The following is a 22119-nucleotide window of genomic DNA, read 5'->3' as shown; positions in this document are numbered from 1 at the left end:
GTTATTGATGAAGTTCACAACACGCTGCAAGTCCTCATGCTTCAGGTGTAACCTATGCTTGCTTGGGCCGGCTCTCTTTTTGATGGGAGGTATTAGACCATTCTCCTTGTATGACTGGTGAAGGAGAGTCAGGTGTGTTCTGCTGATGCTGAAAGACAAATTCCAGATAAAAATATGTTCATCATTATTAGTCTAGGCTTACCCAGACACACTTGTCTAAATTGATGGGTCATGTGAAAGACCGGCTCCAACCACCCCCAAGATACATCTAGCTAAGTGGATGGATCTCTATTGTCTATACCTGTTCACATGTTCATGAAATACAATATATGGCCGTAATCACCCCCAGACACCTGGCTAATTGATGGGTCATGTAATCATCTGGCGAAGTGGAGTCTTTTGTTTAGACCTATAGCTAGCGAGCTCGCTAAACAGTTAACCATAATCCCAACCTGTACAGTAGAAATACAAACGGATTGTCATGGCTAGCCACCATGCATGAAATGATGTAGTATGAATCTGCAGGTAACTAAAGCTAACCAACTAGGTTCAATGTTAGCTAGCTAACAGTAGGCTATAACTAGCAATGCAAACGGATTTCTGAGATATTAATAATATTACTACACAGATCATACCGTAGCTAGCGAGCCAGCCAGCTAAACATTAGCTAGGTAGCAGTATGCTTTAACTTGCAATGAAAATGACTTTCTGACTAAATTAGAAACTTATAATATCTGAAAATGTAGCTGGACTCTTACCCGTATACATGGATGAATGCTTCACAGACATGGTTGGCTTTAGTTTGAAGATGTAATCTGGAGATAGGTGTTTTATACAACAGCCTTCTGTGTTCTCTTTTTGACTCCTTCCGCATTTGCAATCAAACGTCAGAATTTTCTCGTTCTCATACTCCGCTTCCACCGGGCATTCCACTGATTTCAAAACTCGGTGAACTTCTTCTGTGACAACACTGTTGCTCTCCGTTTCTTCCCCATCACTGTCATCAGAAGACTACAATGTCTGGTTCAATTAAAATGATTTTTACTTAAGTCAGGGATTTCCTCATTGTCTGATTCATTTTCAGAGTCAGAGAGAGTCAGCATGGCATGATCGTCCTCCAGAAAGTAGTCCATCACAACTTTTTCCAACTGATCTTTGTCGATACCACCTGCTAAATTCAGGGCAGCAATGTTGAGAGCGGTAGCAACACTTTTGCAGTTCTTCATGGCTATATCTTTCAAAAACCCCTGGTAGCAAGGATTATCTGAGCAGCTCATGTTCAAATCAAATCAATTTTTATTTGTCACATGCGCCGAATACAACAGAAGTAGACCTTACAGTGAAATTCTTACTTACAAGCCCTTAACCAACAATGCCGTTTTAAGAAAGAATACCCCCAAAAATCACAAAAAAATTCAATATTAAATCATACGAAATAAAAGTAACAAACAATTAAAGAGCAGCAATAAAAATAACAATAGCGAGGCTATATACAGGGGGACTGGTACCGAGTCAATGTGCGGGGGCACCGGTGTTGCCATGTTATAGATAGAAGCTAGCGGAAAGGTCCCTGTCTTTTTCCGTGGCTAAACCAACTAGGCTCGTAATTTAACAATTTTAGTAATATTTCAAATCAAATTGTATTATCCACATGCGCCGAATACAACAGGTGTAGACATTACCGTGAAATGCTTACTTATAGCCCTTAACCAACAATGCATTTATTTTTCAATAAAAAAAGTAAAATAAAACAACAACAAAAGTGTTGAAAAAAAGAGCAGAAGTAAAATAAAATAACAGTAGGGAGGCTATCTACAGGGGGGTACCGGTGCAGAGTCAATGTGCGGGGGCACCGGCTAGTTGAGGTAATACAGTGGGGGAAAAAAGTATTTAGTCAGCCACCAATTGTGCAAGTTCTCCCACTTAAAAAGATGAGAGGCCTGTAATTTTCATCATAGGTACACGTCAACTATGACAGACAAATTGAGGAAAAAATTTCCAGAAAATCACATTGTAGGATTTTTTATGAATTTATTTGCAAATTATGGTGGAAAATAAGTATTTGGGGCGGCAGGTAGCTTAGTGGTTAAGAGCGTTGTGCCAGTAACCGAAAGGTCGCTGGTTCTAATCCCCGAACCGACTAGGTGAAAAATCTGTCGATGTGCCCTTGAGCAAGGCACTTAACCCTAATTGCTCCTGTAAGTCGCTCTGGATAAGAGCGTCTGCTAAATGACTAAAATGTAAAAAATGTACAAACAAGCAAGATTTTTGGCTCTCACAGACCTGTAACTTCTTCTTTAAGAGGCTCCTCTGTCCTCCACTCGTTACCTGTATTAATGGCACCTGTTTGAACTTGTTATCAGTATAAAAGACACCTGTCCACAACCTCAAACAGTCACACTCCAAACTCCACTATGGCCAAGACCAAAGAGCTGTCAAAGGACACCAGCAACAAAATTATAGACCTGCACCAGGCTGGGAAGACTGAATCTGCAATAGGTAAGCAGCTTGGTTTGAAGAAATCAACTGTGGGAGCAATTATTAGGAATTGGAAGACATACAAGACCACTGATAATCTCCCTCGATCTGGGGCTCCACGCAAGATCTCACCTCGTGGGGTCAAAATGATCACAAGAATGGTGAGCAAAAATCCCAGAACCACACGGGGGGACCTAGTGAATGACCTGCAGAGAGCTGGGACCAAAGTAACAAAGCCTACCATCAGTAACACACTACGCCGCCAGGGACTCAAATCCTGCAGTGCCAGACGTGTCCCCCTGCTTAAGCCAGTACATGTCCAGGCCCGTCTGAAGTTTGCTAGAGTGCATTTGGATGATCCAGAAGAGGATTGGGAGAATGTCATATGGTCAGATGAAACCAAAATATAACTTTTTGGTAAAAACTCAACTCCGTCGTGTTTGGAGGACAAAGAATGCTGAGTTGCATCCAAAGAACACCATACCTACTATGAAGCATGGGGGTGGAAACATCATGCTTTGGGGCTGTTTTTCTGCAAAGGGACCAGGACGACTGATCCGTGTAAAGGAAAGAATGAATGGGGCCATGTATCATGAGATTTTGAGTGAAAACCTCCTTCCATCAGCAAGGGCATTGAAGATGAAACGTGGCTGGGTCTTTCAGCATGACAATGATCCCAAACACACCGCCCAGGCAACGAAGGAGTGGCTTCATAAGAAGCATTTCAAGGTCCTGAAGTGGCCTAGCCAGTCTCCAGATCTCAACCCCATAGAAAATCTTTGGAGGGAGTTGAAAGTCCGTGTTGCCCAGCGACAGCCCCAAAACATCACTGCTCTAGAGGAGATCTGCATGGAGGAATGGGCCAAAATACCAGCAACAGTGTGTGAAAACCTTGTGAAGACTTACAGAAAACGTTTGACCTGTGTCATTGCCAACAAAGGGTATATAACAAAGTATTGAGAAACTTTTGTTATTGACCAAATACTTATTTTCCACCATCATTTGCAAATAAATTCATAAAAAATCCTACAATTTGTTTTTCTGGATTTTTTTTCTCATTTTGTCTGTCATACTGACGTGTACCTATGATGAAAATTACAGGCCTCTCTCATCTTTTTAAGTGGGAGAACTTGCACAATTGGTGGCTGATAAATACTTTTTTCCCCCACTGGATGTACATGTGGGTAGAGTTAAAGTGACTATGCATAAATAATTAACAGAGTAGCAGCAGCGTAAAAAGATGTGGTGGGGGAGCAGTGCAAATAGTCCGGGTAGCCATGATTAGCTGTTCAGGAGTCTTATGGTTGGGGGTAGAAGCTGTTGAGAATCCTTTTGGACCTAGACTTGGCGCTCTGGTACTGCTTGCCGTGCAGTAGCAGAGAGAATGGTCTATGACTAGGGTGGCTGGAGTCTTTGACCATTTTGAGGGCCTTCCTCTGACACCGCTTGGTATAGAGGTCCTGGATGGCAGGAAACTTGGCCCCAGTGATGTACTGGGCCGTACGCACTACCCTCTGTAGTGCCTTGCGGTCGGAGGCCGAGCAGTTGCCATACCAGGCGGTGATGCAACCAGTCAGGATGCTCTCGATGGTGCAGCTGTAGAACTTTTTGAGGATCTGAGGACCCGTGCCAAATCTTTTCAGTCTCCTGAGGGGGAATAGGCTTTGTCGTGCTCTCTTCACGACTGTCTTGGTGTGTTTGGACCATAATAGTTTGTTGGTGAAGTGGACACCAAGGAACTTGAAGCTCTCAACCTGTTCCACTACAGCCCCGTCGATGAGAATGGGGGCGTGCTCAGTCCTCTTTTTTTCCCTGTAGTCCACAATCATCTCCTTTTGTCTTGGTCACGTTGAGGGAGAGGTTGTTATCCTGGCACCACACGGCCAGGTCTCTGACCTCCGCCCTATAGGCTGTCTCATCGTTGTCGGTGATCAGGCCTACCACTGTTGTGTCATTGGCAAACTTAATGATGGTGTTGGAGTCGTGCCTGGCCATGCAGTCATGGGTGAACAGGGAGTACAGGAGACAGAAGTTTGTTATTAAGGGACATGAAAGTTCACATTTTCAAAAAGGAATTTCTTCAAATGACTCTCCTGTGAAGTAGTGACGTCCGTCATATGCCCAGCTTTCTGTAACAGGTCACATATGTTCTCTGGAGGGATGTGTGGGCCGTAGAGGTTGGAAGGGTTATCGCTGCGATTACAAATCAGTCAGAAATGTACAGACCTTTTTGAGGAAATCTTCCATACACTTCAGGTGTTTAGATACTTATGATCCGCCACCGCTTTTTCCAGTGAGGGATTTCGATATCTTGTTTGGGGTTTGTGCCATTTTAGTATTTTCAACACACCTAGCCTCAAACACCACTTTCATCAGACTGTTGGTTGCCATAATTTATTCCACTCAGATTGATCCCCTGTTCTCTGTACATCTTATTCTCCCCGGGTCTGGCATTGTCTTGCTCTAATCCTGCCCTTGACTCTCTCGTGTAGGTTTATCTTTTTCCTAGACGGAGCCACTTACCAGAGCCTCTGTTGTAGTGCGTTCAGCAGGTGATTTGTGAGGCAGTCAATGTTTTTCAAGTATTAGACTATTCGTGCAAATACAAACAGCATCTAGACATTCCTAGTTAGTCTCCAGAAAAAAAACACACCACTTGACATTTTGATGTTTGTTAGGTCTCCTCAACATAATTTTATAAAATGGGAGCATTTCTGGGAATGTATCTCCTCAGGCTCAATGGTGTTTACCATCTATACACACATTCTGTCTTCCACAGACAAACCTGTTGTTAATCATGGAGAAAAGTGTTTACCTTACCAAGGCTTGCACCTGTTTTAAGATTGTTGTTGACCAGTTGGCAGTTAGAGTAGATATGAAATGACTTTCCAAACGCCATCTATTTGTTTTGTTACTCAGATTTGTTCAACTAAGCACTCTTTTATTTTATTTTTGCACTGAGACTGCTGAAGTGGGAAGATTTTAGAGACTGAGTCAAAGCGGCTACATTGAGGGAGAGGCCAAGAAATTAAAGCTCAGACACACCGGTAGGATTGTCAAACGTTTGCCTGCCGACATTACTTAGCACCTCTGAACAGAGTGTCGGCAGTCAATCTCTTTTGTGTTCACACAGCAAGGACCTTAGAAGTAATCAGCCACTCAACCTTGTTAAAATACTCCAAACCAGAAGGTGGCAGTAGCGTTGTTTGGCAATGCATATCTGTGCATATTGCTTATGGTCTAGATTCCAAGCTATCTGCGCTAATGTTGCTATTTTGTAGAAACCCTTGTTGATAGTAGCCAGATGGTCACAGCTTACTTACTTACTTACTTACTTTATTGTCCCCATGGGGAAATTTTGTTGCAGTGTCATGTACACATTTACAGCTACAGTGCCTTCAGAAAATATTCATACCTTGACTTATTCCAGATTTTGTTGTTACAGCCTGAATTCAAGATCGATTAAATAGATTTTTCCCCCATCCATCTACACACAATACCCCATAATGACAGTGAAAACATATGTTTTTAGAATTTTTTGCAAATGTTTTAAAAATGAAATACAGAAATATATAATTTACGTAAGTATTCACATCCCTGAGTCAATACTTTGTAGAATCACCTTTAGCGGCAATTACAGCTTTGAGTCGTCTTGGGTATGTCTGTATCAGCTTTGCACATCTGGGTTTTTCACGCTCAACCGTTTCCCCAGTGTATCAAGAATAGTCCACCACCCAAAGGACATCCAGCCAACTTGACACAACTGTGGGGAGCATGGAGAGGGGGTGCAACTAAATTTTAGGAAGGTGTTCCTACAGTAGACACGTTAAACACACACATGCGTAATTGACGCCACACACACTTTCACACTTCACATAGGCTGCTGCTACTCTGTTTATCTATCCTGATTGCCTAGTCACTTTTACCCATACCTACATTTACATTTTTGTTATTTAGCAGAAGCTCTTATCCAGAGCAACTTACAGGAGCAAATAGGGTTAAGTGCCTTGCCCAAGGGCACATCGACAGATTTTTCACCTAGTCGGCACAGGGATTCGAACCAACGACTTTTCAGTTACTAGCCCAACGTTCTTAACCGCTATGCTACCTGCCGCGATGTACATATTTCTTATATGTACGTATATAGTCTCGTTATTCTTTTGTTACCATTTCCTTTATTTGTAGCAAATTTTTCGTTCTTTTTAACTCTGCATTGTTGGGAAAGTGCTCGTAAGTAAGCATTTCACGGTAAATTCTACACCTGTTATATTCGGCGCATGTGACATACAATTTGATTAGATTTGAAAAGGCAAAGCCCTGTATGGGATTATTTTGAGTACATTGCTGGAAAGGACAAAAGCTAATTTATTGTACTGTCAGAAGATGGTAGCGTGTGTGGAACAGAGACAAAAGGGGAAAACACATCTGAATCGCACCCACAAAGAATTTCAGGATAAAGACGAGGTGAGACTGCTATTATTTTATGTTTGGAATTCGGTCAGGATTCATCTCCTGGTATCATATGAACACACATAAGACGTGGAAAATTTGAAGAATTTCAGGAAATTTGCTTAAAAATTACTACATTTTCTCCACTCGATGGCATAATGTGAACAACTGCAGAAAATTTGCTTTAAAACTCTGCCAACAAGAAGGGTGTAAACAGTTTGGGGTCACATGGGTTGCGAAATGGGGGTTTGTTACTACGCCGATAAATGACTATATCCATCTGGACCTTTGCCACCTAGGACATTTGTGTGACTCGACCATCTCAAATAGCACTTGAGTACCACTGCTATAAACCTACAACGTATACACTACGTGGCCAAAAGTATGCGGACAACCCTTCAAATTAGTGGATTCGGCTATTTCAGCCACACCTGTTGCTGACAGGTGTATAAAATCGAGCACACACTCACGCAATCTCCATAGACAAACATTGGCAGTAGAATGGCCCGTACTGAAGAGGTCGGTGACTTTCAACGTGGCACCGTCATTGGATGCCACCTTTCCAACAAGTCAGTTCGTGCCCCGGTTCAACTGTAAGTGCTGTTATTGTGAAGTGGAATCGTCTAAGAGCAACAACGGCTCAGCCGCAAAGTGGTAGGCCACACAAGCTCACAGAACGGGACCGCCGAGTGCTGAAGTGCGTAGCGTGTAAAAATAATCTGTCCTCGGTTGCAACACTCACTACCGAGTTCCATACTGCCTCTGGAAGCAACGTCAGCACAAGAACTGTTCGTTGGGAGCTTCATGAAATGGGTTTCCATGGCCGAGCAGCCGCACACAAGCCTGAGATCACCATGCACAGTGCCAAGCGTCAGCTGGAGTGGTGTAAAGCTCACCGCCCCGCCATTGGACTCTGGAGCAGCGGAAATGCGTTCTCTGGAGTGATGAATCACGCTTCACCATCTGGCAGTCCAACGTACGAATCTAGGTTTAGCGGATGCCAGGAGAACGCGACCTGCCCGAATGCATAGTGTCAACTGTAAAGTTTGGTGGAGGAGGAATAATGGTCAGGGGCTGTTTTTCATGGTTTGGGCTAGGTCCCTTAGTTCCAGTGATGAGAAATCTTAACGCTACAGCATAAAGTGACATTCTAGACAATTCTGTACTTCCAACTTTGTGGCAACAGTTTGGGGAAGGCCGTTTCCTGTTTCAGCATGACAATGCCCCCGTGCACAAAGCTAGGTCCATACAAAATGGCTTGTAAAGCTCGGTGTGGAATAACTTGACTGGCCTCAGAGCCCTGACCTCAAACCCATCGAATACCTTTGGGATGAATTGGAACGCCGACTGTGAACCAGGCCTAATTGCCCAACATCAGTGCCCGACCTCACTAATGCTCTTGTGGCTGAATGGAAGCAAGTCCCTGCAGCAATGTTCCAACATCTAGTGGAAAGCCTTCCCAGAAGAGTGTACGTTGTTATAGCAGCAAAGGGGGGACCAACTCCATATTAATATCCATGATTTTGAAATGAGATGTTCGACGAGCAGGTGTCCATATACTTTTGGTAATGTAGTGTAAATCATTCCTAGCCACCTATGCCTCCATACATTCCGTCCCTAACACTTAAAACGAAAACTGAACCTAAATAATATACAAAACATTTGTTTTACTGAAACTGAATAAAAACTACTAAATCAAGTCTGAAAACTAACAAACTGAATTTCAAATAAAAATCTGAAAACCTAATATAAATAAAAACTAATAGAAAAACACAACTATAATACCCTTGGCCCGAAGAGTTTGGTCTGCTTTGTGTTTTCATTTTTGCCATGGAAATTGTTTTGCAATACAGCCCTAACAAACACCACAATGAGCACGTACACTTGTGGCTGCTGTGGAAGAGGAATGTAAGCATTGATGTCACTGAGATTATGGCATGTAGTATTGACTCATTAAACACTGTATAGTAGCTTAGATGGACATGTAATATAATGATGTTAATGTCTTTCCGTTTTGTGGGTTTGCAGTCTTCAGGTATGTTATACGTTTCATTACTGTGTTGGCCGGTGACTCACCCAGAGCTCCCAGGTCTAGTTGAGTCATTCACCTTTTTCTACAACTAATATAATTATATCCAAAAGGCGACATCTGTATTTTATCTCATTGATGAGCCTCTGTTAGGCATTGAAAAATGTTCACCAGGTAAGCCAATGTCAACACTGGTGGAACTGAGGTAGTTTGGCCAGAGCTGAGGCCCTTGTCTGGATGAGAAATCTTAAACGTACTCCTATTCTCTCTCCCTGCTATGCAAACAATTACCTCTCCAATTAAAGGCTGTTTTAACAGGTGCCGGCGTCAGGGCACAGCCTCGTGCACACACTTCAATCTAATAATCCAGACTAATTTAACCATAAACCTGTCGTGAGAGAAGGGAAACAGCCATTTCCTCTACGCTAAACCACAACCCAACACTGCCATCGCCCAACAAGCCATGCACACTCCTGCTCACCCCAGTCTGTGTGCTCGCGCGTGTATGTGCACACGCATTCGTCTGTGTATAAGTATGGTTGACTCCGGTTTAGCATGGCGTGTGAGCGAGTAGGACAGGATCAATCTGCAGCTTCCTGTTTTATCTTTTCAAACGGACCATCAGTTGAGTTTCTCCTGACTCACTGGCCTAGGGGTCACAGCGCAGGGGAAATCACCTCCTGTCCCTCAGGGGCCTCTTCAGAGACTGTTCTCTGGCTTCTGAGTGATATAACTTCATTAGATACGGAAACCTGTATCTCATTTGGTGTTATAGGCCTAGGTAGTTTCATTGGAAATGATCAGTGTTCATTTAAAAGCAATGCTGTTACCTGCTAAATAGCTGTCCTCTTGGATGTACCTTTCTGCAACACTCTCTCTTACTACTTGTTTGTCTGGCTCCTACGTCAGACATGACACTCTCGTCTGTGTACCATGTCTTTGAGTCGGCACCTTCCCTGCTTTCCACAATAAAAAGCATTGCTTACAGCTTCTACAGCGCTTCCTGCCAAACAGATCCCCAAACACAAGCAGCATGTTGACAGGAGAGATTAGGTTTTCCTGCCACGGCTTGCTGAGGGGGCGGAGGCCCCTGGTTGAAAACACGCCGCTCAAAGCCACCCAACTGCGCCTCCCATTATTCCCCCCACCCCCCCCAATATCAAAGGCGGCAGGGCGGGCGTCTGACTATTTGAACAGGTGATTCCCATTTACATCTGCTGACCCCTTTGGCTGTGTGCCAAGTAGTCAAGCAGGCAGGCAAGTCTGTCAGCCAGTGTTTGTGGCAGAAAGCTACTGTAATACGCCTGATGAGGGATGTTGACATACAGAGGACTACAGCTAGCCGTAGCTACTTGGCTAACGTTATAATATATTATTGTAGATTTGGCAGATATTTGGGAAAAATTACTAATCAGATTTGAATGTTAATATTCTGGCTTTTAGATTTACCATGTGTATTGAGTAAAGTATGCGCGGAAGTATGTTTTTGCATTCCGTTGCATATAAAGTCAGACAATGGGCCAAAGTATGTGCCCTTAGATTTCAGCCTAATTTACCATCGGGTGTGGTGGAGTCAGTCTGGTCTCTGTGGTGATTGGAGTAGGAGGACCCAGAGGGGTGTGAGGGCTCCCAGAACCCTCTCTTGAGTTCAGGGTGTGATTTGGCTTACTTCCTGTAACACTTCCTGCCTGATGACAGGGCGCTACCGTGGTCGTTATTATGGTCGACAATAGAGGATTTTATTAGTCACATGCACAGGGTCGCAGATGTATTTGCAAGGTACAGTTAAATTCTTAAGTTGTCCCCAGTCACCTTGCTGTGTGTATAAGTAGCATCTCTCTCCTTCAGTTTCCCGACAAGGCTGCAATCAATGCACAGTTTTTGATTCGGGTAAATTTTGGTAGCTGCCTAGTGGTGGATATTCAGCAGCCTGATGCTCTGGGGGTATAAAGTGAAAGGGGGATACCTAGTCAGTTGCACAACTGAATGCATTCAACTCAAATGTGTCTTCCGCATTTAACCCAACTCCTCTGAATCAGAGAAGTGTGGGGGACTGCCTTAATCGACATCCGCGTCATCAGCGCCTGGGAAACGGTTGTTGTTGGGGATTAACTGCTATGCTTAGGGGCAGAACGACAGATTTTGTCCTTGTCGGCTCGGGGATTCGATCCAGCATCCTTTCGGTTACTGGCCCAATGCTCCTACCCGCCAGGCTGTCAGTTTTTACCATGATGCTTCTATATTGCCCGCGTCTAAGTGATGGAAGGGGGAGAACAGGCCGGCTCGCGTGGCTGAGGTCCTTGATGATCTTCTTTGACTAGCCTCTCAAAGCACTTCATGATGACGTGAGTGCTACGGTTCGGTAGTCATTCGGTTCAATTGCTTTCCCTTTCTTGGACACGGGGATGATAGTGGATATCTTGAAGCAGGTGGGGATAGCGGCCTGAGCTAGAGAGGGATTGGAAATGTCAGAAAACACATTTTACATTTACATTTTAGTCATTTAGCAGACGCTCTTATCCAGAGCGACTTACATTTAATTTTTTATTACATTTAATTTTTACACAACAGCTAGCGGGTCTTCACATGCTGTGATGGTGCGGCTAGGGATGCCATCTGGGCCGGCAGCCTTACGAGGGTTAACACGTTTGAATGAGTTACAAACGTACTCCGTGGAGACCGTAAGCATGTAGCCCTCATTGTCCTCAGGGAGAAAAAGGTGTTTAGCTCGTCCGGTAGGGCGGCGTTGGTATCCCCGACATGCCTGGCTTTCTTTTTGTAATCCATGATCTTTAGAAGCCGTGCCACATACGCCTCGTGTCCAACCTGCTGAATTGTTCCTCCACTTTGTCCCTAAACTTGTCTCGCCACCTTGATCGATCTGCGTAGGTTGTATTTGAGCTGTTTAACCATACAATTGTCCCTGGTCACCTTGCCGTGTTTATAAGCAGCATGTTTCTCCTTCAGTTTCCCAACAAGGCTGCCATTAATCCACGGTTTTTGATTCCTGTAAGTTTTGAGAGGCTGATGTGACCTGTGGTTCTATGTCAATGTTATTGAAGATAATCTCTTTGTGTTTAAACCTCTGTCTACCTCATACTTAGAAGTACTCCTTTTTACCCCCAAAATGATAAATTGGATGTTACTTTCAATGCCTCCCGAAACTCACAATCTCCCCTCTCTCTTTTTTCCCTCTCTCTTAGCGTGGTACAGAGGGCTTCTGGAAGTCAGTGGCCTTTTACGTCCCCAGGGAGCCCACAGAGATGCGCATCCTCAACCCCTACTTCATCCAGGAGGCTGCCTTCCAGTTCATCGGCCTGCCACTCAACAACGGCCTCATGGGGAAAGGGGTGAGTGACACTGACAGAAACCCGCTCTAGTTCGATAGAAATGTATCGAACAATTTATGCATTGGAATGTTCTGAGATGAACCCTCAGAATGTTCGCAGAAACCATGTATGGTGCTATGTAGACGTCACCTGGATTTAAGGTGGATAAGATTCAGCCCGGTTTGCAGTCTGCACGCAAACGCATATGCAGACATACATTCACGTATGCAGTACAAGAGTGCATAGACTCTTACTCACTCACGCCCATGTATTTTAAGTTTAAGAATACACACAGGCACACCCTGACAGAGGCACAATCCCTCTTTCAAACATTAACACTCTCTCACACATGCTACGAAACGGTACACAACCCATAGGCAGCCCGGGAGTTGATGACCGACCGCACGTTCATAACCAAAGTGTGTTTGACACACTTCAGGCCCCAAACTCAAACCTCGCTGCCAGTAGAACCCCTGTTCCTATGACAACCACAGCAAGGCAGAAACTTGCCATGCCATTACAGGAAATTAAACCGTTAAAACAACTGCAAACATCTCTCTAGATCAAGGGTCGGGAACCCAAGTGAATTTTCACAAAAACCTAGCGCTCTAGTAGCTGCAATGGATGAACCTCGTGATTCAGAGAGAGAGAGACATTGGGTGCACCTGACTGCATTTCAAACTAAACAAAACATAATTGTGTTGAATAGTTCATCATGGAGCCACAAAGGGGTAGTTAAAAGGCCACATAAGACTCCAGAGACACGCGTTGCAGACCCCTGCTCTTGATGAAAGGGAAAGATTTATGGAGGGAAAATGAAGCTTCAGACGTATTACCTCATTAACTCCTCATAGATGTATTTTGTTCTCATTTTGGTTTTGAGGGGGGCATCAGATGAGACTGTAGATTCTGGACTGCCACAGGCTCTGCTGGTTTTCTTCTCTCCTTGGCACGTAACTAATCAATCAAACGCATTGATTGGCTTCATGAGGCCACTTACCTAGTTTACCAAGACCATGGCTGGCTGATCAAAGGGAATAGGTTAGATAAAGACCAGCAGATGCTGTCACCCCTCCAGGACTGGAACTGTGCAGCAGACTAGCTTGAGAGGCTGATGAAGTTCTACAGAGGAGTGCAGGGGTTAGGGGGTAGGGAACATGCTGCAACAGGCATTAGAGGGATGGGAAGGGTTACAAGGAGTGTGTACAGCCTTCTGCCTTGAAGGGGCGACCACCAGGACACCCCTGGCTGAACTTTGGTGTACAGGAGGAACATGTGTGGAACATGTGGGATGCCCTGGTGCCCCCTCAGACAGTGTGTGTGTGTTGGGGGGACTTGTCCCATATAATACTGATCAAGGCGGGATACAGCCTGACACATCCTTCCCCTAAAATGCCCGCCTGTCTTTCCCCTGATTAGTGTGATGTGTTTGTATGATGTGTGTGTTTGCGGGCTAAGCTACACCTACCCTTAGGGCTCCAAATCAAGGTAATGATTTAGAGCCCCCCCCACCACCATCTCCTCCCCATTAGGCCCTCCTCACTCCCCCCCCACCACCACCATCTCCTCCCCATTAGGCCCTCCTCACTCCCCCCACCACCACCATCTCCTCCCCATTAGGCCCTCCTCACTCCCCCCACCACCACCATCTCCTCCCCATTAGGCCCTCCTCACTCCCCCCACCACCACCATCTCCTCCCCATTAGGCCCTCCTCACTCCCCCCACCACCACCATCTCCTCCCCATTAGGCCCTCCTCACTCCCCCCACCACCACCATCTCCTCCCCATTAGGCCCTCCTCACTCCCCCCACCACCACCATCTCCTCCCCATTAGGCCCTCCTCACTCCCCCCACCACCACCATCTCCTCCCCATTAGGCCCTCCTCACTCCCCCCCACCACCACCATCTCCTCCCCATTAGGCCCTCCTCACTCCCCCCACCCCCCACCATCTCCTCCCCATTAGGCCCTCCTCACTCCCCCCCACCCCCACCATCTCCTCCCCATTAGGCCCTCCTCACTCCCCCCACCACCACCATCTCCTCCCCATTAGGCCCTCCTCACTCCCCCCCACCACCACCATCTCCTCCCCATTAGGCCCTCCTCACTCCCCCCACCCCCACCATCTCCTCCCCATTAGGCCCTCCTCACTCCCCCCCACCCCCACCATCTCCTCCCCATTAGGCCCTCCTCACTCCCCCCCACCACCACCATCTCCTCCCCATTAGGCCCTCCTCACTCCCCCCACCCCCACCATCTCCTCCCCATTAGGCCCTCCTCACTCCCCCCCACCCCCACCATCTCCTCCCCATTAGGCCCTCCTCACTCCCCCCCACCACCACCATCTCCTCCCCATTAGGCCCTCCTCACTCCCCCCCACCACCACCATCTCCTCCCCATTAGGCCCTCCTCACTCCCCCCCACCACCACCATCTCCTCCCCATTAGGCCCTCCTCACTCCCCCCACCACCACCATCTCCTCCCCATTAGGCCCTCCTCACTCCCCCCACCCCCACCATCTCCTCCCCATTAGGCCCTCCTCACTTCCCCCCCACCACCACCATCTCCTCCCCATTAGGCCCTCCTCACTCCCCCCACCCCCCACCATCTCCTCCCCATTAGGCCCTCCTCACTCCCCCCACCACCACCATCTCCTCCCCATTAGGCCCTCCTCACTCCCCCCCACCACCACCATCTCCTCCCCATTAGGCCCTAGGGTTTGAGGAAGTGGAGGTCTGCCCTCTCAAACCGCTGTGTCATTGTGCGGGTGCGCCTGTTTAAGCAAATTGTTAATCGCGCTCAGCTCAGGACGAGTTAACAACTGGCCCAGAACAAAGCCATGAGCACAGGGAGAGGGATCGAAGGGATGGTGGTGCCATGTCTGTCACAGACTAGTGGTGGTGGTAAAGGAAGATGGAGTTAATATAGACATTTTCAATGCTTGCTTTTACTACCTACTGCTGTTAGAGGAAATGGTGTTGGCTAATAATAATAATAATAATAATAATATGCCATTTAGCAGACGCTTTTATCCAAAGCGACTTACAGTCATGCGTGCATAATTTTTTTTGTGTATGGGTGGTCCCGGGGATCGAACCCACTACCTTGGCGTTACAAGCGCCGTGCTCTACCAGCTGAGCTACTTGACACACTCTCATTCCCCCTTCTAATAATGCTTTGTTCCCATAATGCACCCAAACATAAGATACAATATACAGGTAAATGCCAAAATAAAGGAAACCCCAACATTTACATTTACATTTTAGTCATTTAGCAGACGCTCTTATCCAGAGCGACTTACAGGAGCAATTACGGTTAAGTGCCTTGCTCAAGGGCACATCGACAGATTTTTCACCTAGTCGGCTCGGGGATTAGAACCAGCGACCTTTCGGTTACTGGCACTACGCTCTTAACCACTAAGCTACCTGCCGCCCCACATAAAGCGTCTTAGGGCGTTGGCCCACCACAAGCCGCCATAACTGCTTGAAAGTGCCTTGGCATAGATTCTACAAGTGTCTGGAACTCTATTGGAGGGATGCGACACCATTCTTCCACGAGAAATTCCATAATTTTGTGTTTTGTTGATGGTGGTGGAAAACGCTGTCTCAGGCGCCGTTCCAGAATTTCCCGTGTTCAATTGGGTTGAGGTCTGGTGACTGAAAGTCGCTGCATGGTCAATCCCGACGTCTGCATTGGCCGTGCAGCATTTGGCCTCTGCATGCCTCCGGAGGCTCCGCAATTGCGGCACACCCTCCATACGTGGCAAATAGACCGCCATTGCCCTCTGTTCTATTGGCGAATGTGCAATCACTGGATGAGCTCCATTCGAGACTATCCTATCAACGGGACCTGAACAATTTTAATATCCTATGTTTCTGAAAGTCGTGGGTGAACGAGGACATGGATATACACTGAGTGTACAAAACATTAAGAACACTTTCCTAATATTGAGTTGCACCCCGCCCCATGCTCCTTTGAGACCCCTATTTCAAAGTCACTGTGATCTCTTCTAGCCATGGTTTGTTTATTTGGTTCCTCTCTTCCTGGAATCCACAAAAAAACACAATACAACACATGACTCGTAACAAAACACTGATACACAAGGACAGTCACACAAATAATGGTAGCAAAAATAATGGGCAACTGGGTGTTTTTATACATGACCCTAAGCATGATGGGATGAAAATTGCTTAGTTAACTCAGGAACCACACCTGTGTGGAAGCACCTGTTTTCAATATACTTTGTATCCCTCATTTACTCAAGACTTTCCTTTTATTTTGGCAGTTGCCTGTACGATACACTATAAAGAAGTGACATGGCCACCTTTTGTGCTTTTCCCTCTTCAGAACATTCCAACCCTGGGGACTGTCGCCATAACGATGGCCCTGCATAACTGTGACGAGGTGGCGGTGGCCGGCTTCGGCTACGACATGAACACGCCCCACGCGCCCTTGCACTACTACGAGACGGTCAAGATGTCCGCCATCAAAGAGGTGCGTGTTTTTGTTGCATTCAAATACACTGGAAATCGGTCTTGGAGTGATGTTTCCTCTCCTTGTCTACACTAAGTCACACGTGAAAGAACTGGAAAGGTGAAAATGCATTCTCAGAAGACAAATCCACCATATTGTTTTCAGAAAAGTGCAGATTAGAGAGACTATATTGGCTCCCCCTCCTAGACCTATTAGGCTAACGAGGGTTTTGTTCCATTTTCTGTCTTTTTGATTGGCTCTCTCATCCTCCTCCCGTCCAAGTAAATGACCCCAAGATGGAGCCTTTTAGTCCTCCACTCCCGACTGCCTCAGTGTTCTATTATGCCAGATGTCACAGAGGGGAGCTGACGTATGAACTCAGAATGATAATCTTCGTCTAAACTCCCAGTGAACCCTTACCATGTTGAGCCATGTAATCAATGGAAACCTCATCTAGTAGGTCCATCATCATTGGAACACTGAAAGACACACTGTCATGTGCTTCCACTGGTGGTAATGTGTTATGGTCACCTCTCAGGGAGCGATGAGATGCAGTGGTATCCTTACTCTCTGTCGAACATAAACTAGTCCCCTCCTAAAACAGGGCTACTCAGCTTAAACTCAGAATGGATCCAGGTGCACTTTAGTTTGTTTTTCAACTTTCTGTAGCTCGTGTGAAGGGACTGAACAGGAGTGAATGTAGAATACCACACTGTTCAGTATTTCTGTACATACCATTCGTATGTGTTCTGTAGATGCAAGCATGTTAAAGAGAGGGGGAGGTTGCTTCCGCCTCATCCTCTCTCTGACCTAGCTCGTCATCCCTGGACTCTCAGCTTAAATCACAGACAGCAAGGCCTGAAGACACACACACCCTGGTGTTACTGCTCACATGGCTCTCCCGGCCCTGCTCCCTGTAGTAAAGCAGTGAAACCCTAGCCCTGGATCCGTGTGGTTCTGTGTGCAAGTGTGATCCGTCACAGAGTCGGGGCCAGGCCGACCCAGACAGACCAGTGGCTCTCAGGAGAGGCTCGGCCCCACAGCCTGGACCCAGGCAGAGCTCTGGGGTCCAGTTCAGCCCAACCCAACCCAGACCAGCCCGGTCCTCCCACTCTCAGGCCCCAGAGCCTCCCACAGGAATCACGGGCTCTTGTTACACACGCTGCAGACCAGACTGAGGTCCCGGAGCATAGTGGGGAATGAAATTGACACAATGTGGTTCCACTCACACACAAACACACACACACTCTCACTACAAACTCACTCTGACTCCATCATATTCACCAGAAGAAAACAATGGCAGACATAACTACATATGACAAGGCTCTTAAAACCCATTGAAAGTCAAAATGGTTTGACGCAAAGAGTTGGAGAAGGTTGTTTTCATGCAGTGTTGTGCAGAATAGAAAACCCAAAATGTCCTTCATAGGTTGTTGAGAACCGTTTCTTGTCTTTGATCCTGACCCCCGCCCCCCCACTGATCTTTGACAATCTTCTTGTTTCTCATCTTGTTCCCTTTCATCTCCACAGTCCTGGACACACAACATATCCAAGGAAAAGGAGTTCCTCCGCAAGCTGGTGAAGGCCAACGTCATCACGGACCTGACCAACGGGATTTGAGTCTAACTGTCCCAGAGGTTTGCCTTTTCCCAAAAGAACCACAGAACAGAGGATTCTGGGAATTAACCTGGATGTGGGTGGGGGGGACCCTTAGAACCCAGACCCTGGTGGTCTGCATACTGCCTAAGTTTTTATAAAGAGGAGAGTTAAGCGGACTGCTCAGTGGAGTGATCCACATACGTGCCTTCTGACCCAGGCTCCTGTCTGACACAGCCAGGAGAGACATAGGCCTGGATCAGACGTCTTCAGGACAGTCAACGGACGATCCGACGATCCGCGTTTACCGTTTCAATACCCCCGAGAATCGCGTGAACGAACAAGTGATATGGAAGAGGATGATGACACGGATGGCTGGATGGATGGAAGGCCTGACGGACAGAAGAGACAGAGGGACAGATAGTTACAGCAGTGCCAAACGTACGTACCTCGTTACAAAGGGGGGAGGAGACGCCCTCTCCCTGTACTGCCTGAATGTATTCACTTTAACAGTGTAAATATCAAAGATTATTACTTTGCTTTTTAACAAGCTGCAGCGACCCCCATCCCATCCCCTGTTCTCTCAGTACTGCCTTCACCGGCGAGCCTCCCTCCGTCCAGGCATCGGCGTACAGTACATATCTCGCCTCAGACCCACACAAGGCCTTTTTTTAAACCTTTCTCTCCCCCTTATCGCTTCCATATCAGCAGGCCTTTTTTTAAACCTTTCTCTCCCCCTTATCGCTTCCATATCAGCAGGCCTTTTTTGAGGCCACCCTGCATTTTGCGATTATCATTGCAGATTTTAATATCCAGAAAGACAAGAGGCCTGGATTATTTTGTTGCATTATCATTTCCTTCTTCCAGTTCGCCACGACGTGCTTCCTCAATGACTCACTGAGGTGTCATTGGTTGTTGAGTGGATGTCACTCAAACCTGGGCTGAGACCCTAGTATTTCCAATATGACTTTAATATAAACCCAAGTTGTCCAATACTTCAGTCAGATTGCAGTGAATCATCCACAGGAGTCATATTACAATGTTAAACCATACTTCAGTTTTTCAGTTTTATCCTGTTTGGTTCATGATATTAAGTATTGCGCCGGTGCCTCAGTATTACAACAGCACGCTATGGTTACAGCTTCCCTTGCTGCTTCCCTCAACATCATCAACTACACTCAACTATGTCAAAAAGTGTCTGATTTTGTTTATTTTTAAACTGTGCTAATCAGCTTTATAAGGTGATGGTGAGTTTTTAGTTCTTTGTATCTTTTTGGATGACATTTTGGCTGTTGCACAAAAAAAAAAATATTGTCTGTGTTTTTACTGCTTTCATGGAGGTGCATACTTACTGTACTCCTGTATCCACTTCTCTTCCTGTCATTCAGTAAGATCAATTAGGGTTGTGTTCATTTGGCGAGAAATAGAAGAGAACGTACTAAAACATTGACTGCCTGGACTTCAAATTCCAAACCTGAATTTTTGTGGTGTTACGAAATTGTTTTTTAAAATGTTTTCCTTTGTGTGCTGTAATGAACATGACCAAGTGGTCAAGTATCACAAGATGAAGCCCTAACGGCCCAGTATAACAGAGCGAGAGACCCACTGGTCTGGTAATAGTGTTCCCGTTCACACCCAAGTGTTACAGAATAATTTGCCACTTGTCCAGTATTTCAACAAAAACCCAAGTGGTCCAATACTTCAGTGGGTCAGTATTATCATATTAGGCCCCACATGTCCATTATTTCAGTCAGAAAATCATCCACAGGAGTTGTATTACAATGTTAAACCATACTTCAATATTTCAGTTTTATCCTGTTTGGGTCGTGTAAGTCGCTCTGGATAAGAGCGTCTGCTAAATGATGTAAATGTGATATTAAACCCAGACTGGTATTACAGTGTGAAAGCTTACTGGTCCCAAGTTTCTCAGTGAAAGGCCCATTTGGATAGTTGTTACAGTTCAAGCGCTAACAGATCAGTATTACAAGATGAGACACCACGCTATGGTTACAGCCTCCCTTGCTGCTTCCCTCAACATCAGCAACTACACTCAACTATGTCAAAAAGGGTCTGATTTTGTTTATTTTTAAACTGTGATAATCAGCTTTATATGGTGATGGTGAGTTTTTAGTTCTTTGTATCTTTTTGGATGACATTTTGGCTGTTGCACAAAAAAAATGTATATTGTCTGTGTTTTTACTGCTTTCATGGAGGTGCATACTTACTGTACTCCTGTATCCACTTCTCTTCCTGTCATTCAGTAAGATCAATTAGGGCTGTGTTCATTTGGCGAGAAATAGAAGAGAACGTACTAAAACGTTGACTGCCTGGACTTCAAATTGCAAATGTTTGTGTTTTATTGCGAAAGGTTTTTAATAGTTTTCCTTTGTGCTCTAATGAACACGAACCAGTTTCGGAGAGGCATCACTGCTCTCTCTTGCTGGGCTCCCTCAACAAAATGTTCTCCCTTCTGTTCTCAATGGGGAAAAAACTACATGGAGGAATCTTAACCTAGCCTACAATATTGGTGTTACAATACCTATCCAGGCCCTTCAAATTAGTTAGGGGAAATTAGGCTGCGTTTACTCAGGCAGCCCAATTCTGATATTTTTTCCACTAATTTGTCTTGTGAAAAGATCTGATTTGATTGGTCAAAAGACCAATTAGTGGAAAACTATCTGAATTTGGCTGCCTGTGTAAATGCAGCCTTTGATCCTTTCCTTCCAACCTAGATGATAATCTTTCAGAAATGGGACCCTGCATAAGACTGTCACTGCTTGGGTACAAAGAACAGCTCACCAATGCACTAACCACCTGGCGAGGCCCACTCAGGCTGCGTTTACACAGGCAGTCCAATTCTGATCTTTTGCCCAATTATTAGGAAAAGAGCTGATCTGATTGGTCAAAAGACCAATTAGTGAAAAAAAGATCAGAATTGGACTGCCAGTGTAAAGGCAGCCTTACTGGCCCTCTCATACAGGAGAGAGAGAGAGAGAGGTTAGACCAAGTGAGGTATCCAGCGGGACAGGTGATCTGCCCAGGGGTAGGTTTATCTCTCATCTTCTCTCAGCAGGGTTGGACTCGATTCCATATCAAATATAGACAGATTAAATAGTCAGTCATTTTATATCATTATTTTTTTTATTAATAAAAATAAATAATGTGCATCCTGGATTGGACAGGAATTAAAACAGAATTGACCCCAACCTGGTCTCTAGGCAGAATGCAATTATTACAACTGGAGACTGCAATGACCTCATACAGGAAACCTCACCATATCATCCAACGAGAGAGGTCAAAATCAGTCATCACCTTGCCCTAACCTAATCAATCACTGGCAAGGTCGTTACAGATCAAATCACAAGTGTTAGTTTCTTTTTATATATTATATATATCAAGACATTGTCCTATCTGCAACTTGTTAATAAATACGTTGACCGCTTGGTCGCTTTGTAAGGTGACTGATGGTGTGTGTGTATTTCTTTGTTTGTTTTATGTTATCACACACGAAGCACTGTCAACGTGTGGTCTGTGGTATGCCGGCAACCCTCTGCGCCGAATGTAAGGCCTTTATGGGGTTACAAGGCCCTGGTGTTCTTTCCTGATGTGCACCCCTCATACTATAGCTCTGTCCATTATTCTGTTTTAGAGCTTATAGACTCCACAGGAAACATAGTGTTAGGATAAAGAGGATGGGTCTAAGCGTGGAGAAGGATTTCCTCGGATTCCCTCCTACCTGCTGAGAGTGGAGAAATCATGTTTCAA

At 45.6% G+C, this 22119-nt stretch overlaps 1 protein-coding gene across 4 annotated transcripts in view; it reads left to right on the top strand.

The window, feature by feature from the left end:
• The window catches only part of LOC121580748 (CMP-N-acetylneuraminate-beta-1,4-galactoside alpha-2,3-sialyltransferase-like), an 81835-nt gene extending 60020 nt beyond the window's left edge, over positions 1 to 21815 (top strand). For all 4 annotated transcript variants that reach the window (XM_045224676.1, XM_045224673.1, XM_045224675.1 and 1 more), the window contains 3 exons: positions 12160 to 12306; positions 16633 to 16779; positions 18289 to 21815. In XM_045224676.1, the coding sequence (XP_045080611.1) occupies positions 12160 to 12306; positions 16633 to 16779; positions 18289 to 18378 (384 nt within the window). In that variant the 3' untranslated portion in view covers positions 18379 to 21815. The remainder of the gene's footprint in view (positions 1 to 12159; positions 12307 to 16632; positions 16780 to 18288) is intronic.
• Positions 21816 to 22119: the final 304 nt, after the last annotated feature.

The sequence above is a fragment of the Coregonus clupeaformis genome, chromosome 14, assembly GCF_020615455.1.
Source record: "Coregonus clupeaformis isolate EN_2021a chromosome 14, ASM2061545v1, whole genome shotgun sequence".
In the NCBI taxonomy this organism is placed as follows: Eukaryota; Metazoa; Chordata; class Actinopteri; order Salmoniformes; family Salmonidae; genus Coregonus; species Coregonus clupeaformis.
This window is presented reverse-complemented; position numbering and strand designations above follow the sequence as displayed.